This window comes from Nicotiana tomentosiformis, chromosome 1, assembly GCF_000390325.3.
Source record: "Nicotiana tomentosiformis chromosome 1, ASM39032v3, whole genome shotgun sequence".
Lineage (NCBI taxonomy): Eukaryota > Viridiplantae > Streptophyta > Magnoliopsida > Solanales > Solanaceae > Nicotiana > Nicotiana tomentosiformis.
The window spans coordinates 118,222,486-118,234,630 of record NC_090812.1 but is presented as its reverse complement, the minus strand read 5'-3'; the positions used below and the strand labels follow the sequence as shown (position 1 = coordinate 118,234,630).

General features: G+C 33.6%; 1 protein-coding gene across 1 annotated transcript; it reads right to left on the bottom strand.

Moving 5' to 3' along the window:
• Nucleotides 1-2,358: 2,358 nt before the first annotated feature.
• On the bottom strand, nucleotides 2,359-10,456 carry LOC104105647 (uncharacterized). The gene is made up of 6 exons (XM_009614001.4): nucleotides 10,095-10,456; nucleotides 8,726-8,925; nucleotides 3,110-3,250; nucleotides 2,913-2,993; nucleotides 2,656-2,783; nucleotides 2,359-2,566 (listed from the first exon to the last, which is right to left on the bottom strand). Exons 1-6 carry the CDS (start codon nucleotides 10,321-10,323, stop codon nucleotides 2,521-2,523), a joined length of 825 nt encoding a protein of 274 aa, XP_009612296.1. The 5' UTR covers nucleotides 10,324-10,456; the 3' UTR covers nucleotides 2,359-2,520.
• Between the last annotated feature and the right edge of the window lie 1,689 nt (nucleotides 10,457-12,145).

Genomic DNA, 12,145 nt, shown 5'->3' with positions numbered 1-12,145 from the left:
AGTTCACATAAATTGAAACGGAGGGAGTATTATTCTTGGAGAAATTCGATTTGATCTGGATGTGAAAGGGACCAACAAATAAGAAAGATACAATTGCAATATTTAACTTGGCTTGAACTCAATATGTTCGTGAGAAATAAATGCCTATCACAAATGCTAGTGACTGTTGAATAAGATAAAACGTCTAATCAATTTGTTGCTCAAGTTAACTTGGAAACGTTCTACAAGCATTACTCATCAAAATATGCCATTTGCACATATTAGTGATAAGAAGTTTGAACTGCCAGAATTAAATTTCAAACTATTGTTCAGATGTTTGAACTGCTACAACTAAATTTCACATCTGTAATTGCCGCAGTTCAAACTTCATATCACAAGTATGAAGTTTTGCGGTAAGTTTGGACTATTACAACCAGTGTTTTAAAAGGTATTTTTGAGATTTGCCCGGGGCTCGCCCCAGGCCGGGGCACTTGCATAACGCCCTGGGGCTCATGTATGGGGCTTAATTCTGTGAGGCTTACGCCCCAAGCGCCCGACCGTGCGCCCTAAACACGCCTAACGCCCAACGCTCGGGGCTCGCCTAACAGTTCTAACGTAAATCACGTGTCGAATTTTCTAATTAATAACGTTGACCTTCAAAATTCTTTAACAAATTAATGATAAAAGTTCTATTAATCGATAAATATGAAGATTGAGCATAACTCTAATAATGAGACATAGTATTGCGAATTTATATCTTCACTTGTTATTGGTTGTGTCTTAGTTCATTTGTCCCTCCTTGTTATATACTTTTATTAATTTGATATCTTAAACTAATTTGTATTTATTCATGAAGGAGCAATATTTTAATTATCGTACTAATAATATTTTATTAATTATTTACTTTTAGGAAGGTAAAATGTGGAGTTTGATCATTTTGTTAAAGAAATTATAAGTTTTTAATTATTTGAAAGTTAAAGACGTTATACGTAATTTGTATGCATTAGTTATACTTAAGAATCATACTAGATATTTATTTTCTATGAGTCCCTTTAATTTTCTTTTAATTTTTAACTTATAATTTATATTTTATATTTTTTGTGTTATTATGTTATTTTATTAATTTATAAATTAAAAATTTTAAAGATCTATGGGGCTTACGCTCCCCCTCCCCCCTCCCCCCGGGCGTCCAGGCTTAAGCATCACCCCATATCAAGTAAAATGCCCCGCCTCACGCCCCCGCCTTTTAAAACATTGCTTGTAAGTGGCGTATAATAGATTGTTTGACTAGTTTTTTGTGGGGATGGAGCATATATATTTCACATATTTATAGTTTTCTTCAATTTTATGTAATTTTACCTGTTTATAAATATTTACTGTCATTATATTATTTTATAAAATATTAAAAATTAAATACCTATGGGGCTTACGCCCTGTGCCTCGGGACTTACGCCTCGATGAGGTATATGTAAATGCCTCGTCTTACGCCCACGCCTTTTAAAACACCGATTACAACTAACCTTTAGACTAGTGGAAAGACTGATGACCGATTCATTAATATGGGAAACCTTATATTTCCCGAAATTAATCTAATTTTATTCCATAACAACATAAGACAGTTCCAGCAAACATGTGATCTCCATCAATTTGATTACAATTTTATTTTTCTCTTCATATAATATTTGATATAAGGGACAGGCTATACCACCTCTCTAAATGGATTTCCACCACAGGATTACGAACCATCTCGTGCTCTAGTTGTCAGTGATGGCACTAGAAATGCAGGACCTGCTTCGAAAGATTTGGGATTCACATCTCAAACATATATCCTTTAAATTCCCGTTTTAACATATTCTTAATCAAGTTTCACTTTTTCTCTAACTCTATACATCAATGGCAACATTCATCTCTTCAATTTCCTTTATGCCTCACAGGAAGTAGGTTGTTATTTGAAGCTGAAGAAAATTGTTGAAGAGAGCATATACATAACACAATAACGGACGTGCATTCATTTTAAAGGGGAACTAGTGCTTGCACAAATACAGACTCAACCAACTCACTCGGAATATCTTAGAAGAACAGGATTTTGATATCATCCCTCTAAAGTTTGCCTAAAGATTTTCTTCAGCTTTACAAGTGATTATCCTTCAATTTCAACTATTGTCTCAGACTTATGTACTTCTTTCTCAATATGTACTGCTTAAGGATTCTTTTAGAAATTGTACTTAGTGTAGCGACTCAAAACAAGGCCAAAGCCTATCCCTTTTTCTTTTAACTGATTGAATAACGACCCACCAAGGAAGGATGTCTGTCCACTGCACGATTATGCGAATTTAGCATAGTACAAAATGACTCCAGAAATATAAGTGCTCAGAGACATCAAGAACCAAGACATGGCCATGCATCTAGCAGATTTATTTATTTATTTATCCAGTTGCATTGGCAAGAGTGGGACAAGATAAGAGGTAGAAGAAGCTCCATATCCACACCATAACATAACAGTTGTCAGCATATGTTACAGATTCTAGGTAATTCGAACTTCTATACCGGCTGAGGCAGGCGGACTAAAAGTTGACCGCTCATGACACTGCAAATATAAGGAAAAAAGAGAGGAAATGGATTTGTCAGATATGCTCAAGAAAGCAATTGAATTGCTGAAGAGCTGCCGTGGCTCACCTCTTTATGTAATAATAGCAGAAATCGGCCAAGATAAACGTTTGGACGATTTCTGCCAAAAACACCATAGGTATCCAGAAGTAACCCCTTCCAGCCAAATATAAATATGCTCCACGACTGTCATAGACCTGTATATGAATAGGTGTATTTCTTAAGTCTCTTGAATTATGGGAAGAAAAGAAAAGGGACGGGGGCTTGGACAAGTGCTCTACTTAATACGAAAGTTATACGCCACAAAATAACACTTCAAAACTAACCTGAATAATCCAATGAGCACAACCCAAGAATCTTGCAACACCCAATGCAAACACATAATGAGCTGTAAATGGCTCAATTATCTGAAATGCAGGAATAGGAACTATAAGCTCTTCGCACAAGAAAGTAAGGCCTGTAAAAGAGCAGATGGTTTTTTCTCAAAAGCTTTCTTTTCTCAGAGGAAAGAACTGATACAAACCTGAACATTCTGCATCAACCGAAGCTGAGGAAACACCGAGATAGATTCCAGGTATACACAAAAAGCCCAAAGCATTCGGAAGAAGATAAAATGAGCTGTAGCAGGATGGATAAAAAATGCTGCAACGGCGCAAGGCACAATCTGTGCAAAAAGGTCACATGGGAAAAAAATGTCACTGCAGCTATTTTACTGGGAACATGAAGGACTTCCAATAATTTTACTGACCATCTTGCATACTAGCAGGCATAGTAGATGTATCATGATCAAGTAGGTAAGGAATATATTGTTTTCCAAAAGCTAAAGCAACTTCAACAAATTTACTTCCTAATGCCACATTACAGCATCTTATTCACAAAGCTCTCAGAATTTGCAGTCACAAGACATAGATGCCAACTACTTAACTGCCGAACATGCTAGCCTAGTTGCCACGTACATCATGTAAAGTATAACCTACAGTGAAAACTACAACATATTTGCAAAAATGGAATATTGAAAACGCCAATTGTGATGTCAGCAGTACTAGGTACGTGTTGTATATGCTCTCATTCGGAAATAGCCTCTCTACCCGCACAAGGTAGGGGTAAGTTCTGCGTACACACTACCCTCCCCAGACCCCACTAGTAGTATTACACCGGGTATGTTATTGTTGTTGTTGTTGTTTAGGTACATGTTGGAGTTATTCTCATAATGTGAGCTAGAGTATATCAAGGTGGCTACATATTGGCTATAAACTTGTAAACAGCCTTCCAGCTAGTAATCACGATTATCTTATTATTCTCAATCATTAAACGATGTACAAAAACAAATAAATTCAGCTTACAAAGTCTTTAAAGTTCTCCAACATTTTCAACATTGAACAGCCACAGATGTTTCCCACAAAGCAACAGATGCTAGTTGAACATCTAATCATGAAAAAAATCTATATATATATATATTTGAGGGCCCTAAGGCCGGTGACGTGGCACTCCCAAATAGCAGCAATTGCATTTTCTACGCTTTAGGTTTTTTGGCAATTTAAACCTGAAATTACAGAACCACAACGCTTCACACACCGAACTGCTCCTTCCCACGCCGCTTCTTCGCATCAACTATACCTTTTCTAAACTTTCAATTCCTTTTACCATATTCAATTGCCCTCCCGCACCGCTTCTTTTCTCAAATAAACCTATTGTAAACTTTCAACTCCGTCTTTCCTATTCAATTTCCCCAAACCTCTAAATCTGTTAATTAATTCCTATAAACTCAACTACATCTATCTTCTTACTTTATTCCTTATTTGGTGGAAACGAATACATAAAAACTCTCTCTATGATTACACAAGACATCCGAAGAACATCATCCCGCCCACTATTTCAGGAAAAATGGGTATTCGCTCCATAATTTGTAATCCTTCGAAAGTTTGCTATTTATCATTTACGCTTTATTATTACATATTCGACTTTTACTAACATCTATGAACCCTAATCTAATTGTGTAGGTGTGGAGAAACAAGGATGCCAAAACACAGTCAAAAGATTGAGGTACAGTTCAAACCTTCTTCAATATTATGTTTTCCCTCCAAATCAGAACTTATAATGTCTATATTCTTGGATAGTATAATTTTACCCTAATCAATAACTAAGGATGTAAAGATTCTAAAGCACTTTAAAAAATTCAAAGATTCTTCACTACTATGAATTTACCACAATTGATACTAACTGTGTCGGTGTCGCTGATATGGAGAAAAAAACTGTTTTATTACTGATAATTTTTTTTTTCGAGCAAAATTCCAGAACAATGTCTTTAAATATCTAGAATACTATAATTTTTTCCCGACCAATAAGTAAGGAACTAAAGATTCTAATTAACTTACCAAAATACAAAAATTCAATGCTACTACGCTTTTATCGCAATCCATAATTAAATATGTAAATATTTTTTTCCAAAAATCATAATTGAATCCTTTAATATTCTGAAATACAATTATTCACCGATGAAATAATTATTTACTTCTACAAAGTGTCTTCATTGTATGGACTATAACAGTGATGTAGTGATAAAAGAATTATTAGAAGATTAGTATTATTATATTTGTTCTGCTTACCTCTTTTGTGTTTCGGTAGATTAGCATTATTAAATATAGATTGTTGCTATATTACCACTCTAATCAAATAACTAAGGATGTACAGATTCTAAAGCACTTTCAAAAATTCAAAGATTCTTCACTACTATGATTTTTCCACAATTGATACTAATTGTGTCGTTGTTATGGAGAAAAAACTATTTTATTACTGATAGTTTCTTTTCGAGCAAAGTTCAAGAACAAAGTCTTTAAATATTCTAGAATACTATAATTTTTTCTCTAACTAATAAGTAAGGAACTAAAGATTCTAATTGACTTGCAAAAATACAAAAATTCAATGCTACTATGCTTTTATCGCAATCCATAATTAAATCTGTAAATATTTTTTTCCAAAAATCATAATTAAATCTTATAATATTTTGAAATACTATAATTATTCACCTATTAAATAATTATTTACTTCTATTAGGTGTCCCCATTGTATGGACTACAACAATGATGTAGTGATATATAGATTATTGGAAGGTTAGTTTCAGTAGATTAGCATTATTAAATATAGATTGTTCCTATATTACCACTATTACACTTTCCCTGCTCTACTTTTTAGTGTTATACTTGAAGATCGATGTATGCATTTAACACACGAGTTGTAGAAAAAGAAATGGGTGATGGAATTGTAAAAAAGTAAAACCATTATTTGGGTAACTAGATCCCTATGAGACTATTTTAAGGAGGTTGCTCTTTCCCTGCTCTACTTTTTTATGTTACGTTAAAGTATCTTGAAACTGGTTTGAAGTGAACTGTATGTATATGGCTTCTTCAAATCACTGCAGTGGCTGATTCAGTCTGTGTTCGAGCTGCCTTATGGCTTTTTCAAAAAATCTCATATCTTGCTTTTTTGCTATATGCAAGTGTCCTTTCTTTTCCTCCAAAAGACACCCTCTTTTTTACTCCTTTAAAAGTCATGCGGCTCTTTATCTTAATTATAAAAATTCGTTTTCTACTCTTCCTCCTATTTCATTCACACCACATCAAATCCCATCTTTTAATTACTTCTAAGCATTGTGATATATTTCTACCTTTATTTTTAGATTCAAGCAATAACGAAAACCCAAGAGTTAAGACATCTTTGGCTATCTTAGTGGTTGTTGTGAGGTTCTTTATTCAATTTGCTCACCATATCATTTAACCAACAACCTTTATGTCATGTCCAGTGTGCTCCTTATATGAAATATGGTAGTTCTTTTTACATACCTTTTGTTCGCGGTATGATACTTCCGAATTTCATATTGAGATCCTTTTCATCATTGGGAATTGGACGAAAAATTATAGATTATTTTTGTACTTGCTACTAAATCTCATGATATGATTCAGAGGCATATGATACTGTTGTTTTTTCACTCCTTTAAAAGTCATGTCGCTTATTCTTCATCTTAGTTATAACCAATTGTTGTTTACTCTTACTCATGTTTCATTCACGCCACATCAAATCCCATCTTTTACTACTATATATATATGATGTGATATATTTCTACCTTTCTTTGGCTATCTTAGTGGTTGTTGCGAGGTTTTTTATTCAATTTGCTCACCATATTATTTAACCAACAACCTTTATGTGATGTTCAGTCAGCTTTTTAACCTTTTGTTTGCGGGTATGATACCACTGAAGTCATATTTGAGATCTTTCTCATCATTATGAACTGGACGAAAAATGATAGATTATTATGTACTTACTACTAAATCTCATGACATGATTTAGAGGCATATGATAATGTTGTTTTTTACTTGGTAATATATGTCAGTTTTATCGGAACTGTATTGACTAAACAGTCCAAGTTCGTCATTTTCAAAATCCCTAACTTTATTTTTATGCATTCTTATGCTTTCAGGTCACATATATTTTTAGGGTCGGTTAAAATTCATACATAAAATAGTATGGAACCTGCAGTTATTTTCGGCTCATCAACCGGAAGAATCCTGATATGTATAGACAAAATTTATATCTATAAATGTTGGTTTATATATAATTTAGTGTTATGGAGCTGCTTGGATTTTAGTATTACATAGTAGTTCAACTTCCTATTACTTCTCCTCTTGCCAAAACTCACGCATTCGACAACAATATCTATAAAAGTTGTTTATAAAAAGTTTAGTTTTATGATGTTTAGACTATTAGATTTCAACGTCACCATATAAATTACTATTAGATAATCGTTCAACTTCCTCCTATGTTAGTACTTTCTTCTGTACACTTTTATGTTCTACTTGAAATGACATATGCATTAAATATAGCTGCGACATTGAAATGATCAGGAAATATATACTTTTCCTTGGCAAAATTTTAAAGAATTTTTATTTTCATTTGATTAAATATTGAATCCTGCTATATTAGCATTATTATATTTTACATGCTCTACTCTTTTGTGTTCTACTTAGAAGATCGACATATGCATTTAACACAACAGCTGAAGCCTAATGATCAGAAAAATACTTTTAGTTCCAGCAATATTATAACTATCAAGAAATCTATTTTACACATTTTCTCATCACAATTAACATTATGTTTATGATTGTTACAGGTTCTGCTAAAGAATATGGAGTTTCCATATATTTGAGTTATAGAAAAATCTCATAAATGCGGATTAAATATTTTATAAATAAACAAGTACAACTGAGAGCTGACATATATAAAGGAGTTTTACCTAGATCATTCATGCAAAGAATGAGTTTGAATATATTTGTGTATGTAAAGATTTTATAAATTTTATTGCATTTATGACTTTTGAATCTAAGAATGACTCTGTATATATTTGTGTATATAAAGATATTACATACGTTATTACATGTATGACTTTTGAATTAGATTGTTGCAGATAATTATATTGTAATTACTACATTTTGGTGAGATTGTATGACAATATAGTGAAAGGAATGAGATTGAATGACGTCATTCATGAATGCGCGAAGCGCGAGCAAATTACCTAGTTAAGTAATATTACAAGGTCTAATTAGTATAGCAGCAAAAACAGAGGAATAGATTTGATTTTCAGGAACTACTTAAAAGGAGTATCAGTGTAAAATTTTATTAAACAAAAGGGAAGGAAGGAGTTTGTCACATTAAATCGCTCTAACTCACCCAAAAGAAATGCATTACACAATAATATACATTATATTATCTCTATTACTAGTTTAAAACCATTCAACTGACAAAACCTACAAGCACGCATATACATTGGCATTATTTAACTCATATTTTATTGTCCAAGATACATGTACTAAAACATCTTTCAGTATTTTTTTTTTCTTGTTCTCTTGGTAAACAATTTACATCCATCTTATGTATCACAAAATTTTGGAGTGATTCAGTGGCAAAAGGAGGATATACAAGATCATGTTTGGAATAAAACAATATAAAAGATTATGAATAAGGTAAATGAACACATATCTCCTTTTATGTTCAATGTGTGAATCGCACAAGGAGCAAGTATAAAACTATATTTTGGTTGCAGCAACAATGAGGACAACAGAAAGCGACTAGAGAAAAATGTACTTACCAAATACCAATAGTGCATGGTATCGAGATCTGCCATGTAGGATGACTTCAACTTGAACTTCATCATATATATTACCCACAATGTTGCCACAAGTGTAACAAAATCTAGAATGGTGTGTATATCTCCTTCCATGATGAAACTACAAAATACTCTTACAGCTAGAAATATCGCCGTAAGCACTTGAGTCTTCAATGAGAGGCCTAACCATAGCAGGTGAAGAAAGATCATCAGATAAATGGTGAAACGTGAAAAAATGAACATTATTTGGAACAAAATATTAAGAATTACAGTGGATTATACTACAATTGAACTATTGCAGTTTTGACTGTAACAACTTGATCTCGAAATTGCACATGTCACACAACAGGGTTATATAGAAAGTATGCCTTGTCACCTATAATCTGTGGGAGTAGAGAGGCATACCAGGTATTGACGAATTACTGTGTTGGATAATACAAAATTTTGCAAGATTAATCTTAAAAAGTTAAAATTACACCACTTAAGTTCTTTTTATTGCTTAGGCCAATACTGAATCACTATTGAGATGTCACTAAGCAAATATATTGGCGCGTGCTAAGAATAGAACAAACTTGCTAGTTCCTTTTAAGAGGGCTCAACGGGTCACTTCTTTTATGTCAACAAGGTTCAAGTTGACATTAGACAAACATCAACCATACATTCATGCTGTAACAGCCCACGGAAGTTGAATTCGAAAGGAGTTCGCTCGAAGCTTGTACGGTAATTGCACAAGATGTAGCAGAGTATAAGGATATTGTAATTTTATAGTTATGTTATATTCCCTATATAACCAATCACCTATTCACTAACCAGCAAAATGAAGAGTAAAGTAAAAGCCAAGCAAACTCCTAAAATTTTCATTGATAGATTAATTGTGCAGCAAACTGATATAGAATAAGGAGTTTGTTTGAAACAGTTACAACCCAAATTTTGGAGCTTGTTCTCTTTTAGGGAACGATAAATATCTCAACTTCAAGATAACAAAGAAGTGGGAATGAAAGAAGTGAAAGGAAAGACATTTAGAAATACACTTTTAGCTGAGCCACAGTCAAACGGTAGATAACTTAGAAATTGGGTTATAAAGTTATAAAGATGATGCGCAGAATTAATACTTTAAAAAAGTCTTTCTTGTCTAATCTCTATGACGATCAAATAATTCTCCAAAAAAGAAAGTTTTCCAGGTAAAGACACTCATTTAAAGTCCAAAACTTTGTTGGTCAACGGAGAAATTTACGGAAAGAGGACTGAGAAACGAAGGCTATCAAAAGAAAACCACACATAAAGCAAAAAGTTTCAAAATTCCACAGCAGAAAAAAGAGAAAAAGAGAAGAGCTAATCGGGTAAGTAGTACCTGAGCAAGTTTTGAGAGTCGACAACTTGTAAATCAAACATAAGAGTCCGATTAAATGAACAAACTCAGCCAAAATGAAGAAGTGATTGTGATCACGGATGAGTAACTTTAGAGTAACAAGCAAAGTGAGACTTGTAACGAAACCTAAAACAGTCTTGACCTTTTTCGACTGCTTTCGAACCCATAAAAACAGTTTCTTCGCCGGCGTTTGCAACCCCTTCTCACCCATTTCTCTTTGCCCTTATTTTCTTCTTAATTCTTTGATCAACAAGAAAATCGGAGAGTATTATTATGCACTACAAAAGAAAAAGGAAGTGAGGGGTTTTGACTTGAAACGACTGTGACAATAATGGAGTGGAAGCCCCGCGAGACTGGTAGATCATCAGTGGGGCACTCAACAATTGTTTACGTACTAAAACCAATCGTGGTTTGACACGCGAAACTAAACCAATCCAAGTGAGACACGTTTCTCTTGTTGTTCCTACCTATTAAGCATTTATAGATAAGACATTTTTGGATTGAGTTTATACATGTGAAGTGACAAAACAGGGTAATAACTTGTTATCACTAATTAAAGGCGGAATTAAGGCCGACCAACGGAACGGGTCGGGATAGGACGAAACCAAATAATCGGAATGGTGGCGGGATGGGACGGGATAACATGATGATATTTAATCGGGACGGTGGCGGAATGGGATCGGACGATATTTAATCGGGACGGTGGCAGAACGAGTCTAAACGGGACAAGATAAATGGGACGAAACGGTAGGCTCATCCCATACCACTAACAAACGGGATGGGACGGGACAGGACGGGATGGTTCGTGGGCCTTAAGTTGGCCTTTTTTTTAAAAAGTATTTAATTATTTAAGCATTAAATTTGGCAACGGCTAATTTTGTTTATAGACAACAACGGTTATTTTTTTAAAGTTGATAATGACAAAGTTTTTAAAGTTTGCAACAACTAGTTTTTTGACTTATTTAATAAGCTTAAAACTTAATAAATTATCAAGAAACTAAGTAAAGAATTATAAAATATTAAAACAAAAGACTTGTAACGAAATATATTAGTAATTATAAATGAGTTATAATTCATTTAATATAATTTCAAGCCATAAAGTAACTAAGTAAGAGTGTAAGATAATTCATAAAAAACAATTAAGGCTTTAAACCTTTTATTTTATTAATAGAACTTTCAAATTTCACATACAAATACAATTCTTTTGAAGAGCACTTAATCTATGCAGCTACCTTCTAGGAAGGGTTCTGTTTGAACTAGGCCTCTTAGTAGTCAATTACAAATTATTGTCACGAAAATTTCTACTATAGGCCGTGATTGTGCCCAATATCGCCGCTATGCAAACCAACGGTGAACTAACCATATAATTGTTCATTTTAATATTTTAAAAGTAATTGATTTTATTTGTAGCTAGAATTTATGTTATGTCCGGGTAGACATAGGCCTTTATTATGCTATTACTTGCACAATTTGGACTCAACATGTTAGATTAATTATTTATACTAGTAAGTAAAACTTAGTTAAAGATTATGTTAAATCGAGCTTCATTACTTAGAGAGTTGGCAGAAATATTTAATTATTAATGGAAATTATATCCTCATGGGTTTACCTCGGAGTTGTAAATGTGAAATTTGAAATTCGAAAAGTTTTACTATTCTTGTGGATCGGGCCAAACGCCTCGACAATAAATAATCTTGTACATTATGTATTTTGCTCACTAGTAAGTGTCGAAGTCGACCCTTCATCACTACTTCTTCGAAATTTGACTAGATACTTACTGGGTACATATTGTTTATGTACTCACGCTACACTTCGGAACTAATCGTGTAGGATCTGAGGCAGGTGCATTTGGTGGTCCTTCAGGTGCATATCTCCGTTACTAAGAGGCTTAGTGGTGAGTTGCTCTCTATGCCCGTTCTGCAGCGCCCGGAGTCTCTCCTTATTGTATTTATTTTCTTCCTATCTTATTCTAGACAGTAGTATAGGAGGTTTTGTATATTTTATTAATTACTCATGCACTTGTGACGCTGGGT

Bases quoted from the DNA above. Each gene is read 5' to 3' on its own strand.
- LOC104105647 (XM_009614001.4), bottom strand. From the start codon at position 10,323: ATGGGTGAGAAGGGGTTGCAAACGCCGGCGAAGAAACTGTTTTTATGG. The intron at 8,926-10,094 runs GTACTACTTACC...TGCTATGGTTAG, and splicing joins GACTCTCAAAACTTGCTCAG to GCCTCTCATTGAAGACTCAA. The intron at 3,251-8,725 runs GTAAGTACATTT...CTTTTTGCACAG, and splicing joins CCATGCACTATTGGTATTTG to ATTGTGCCTTGCGCCGTTGC.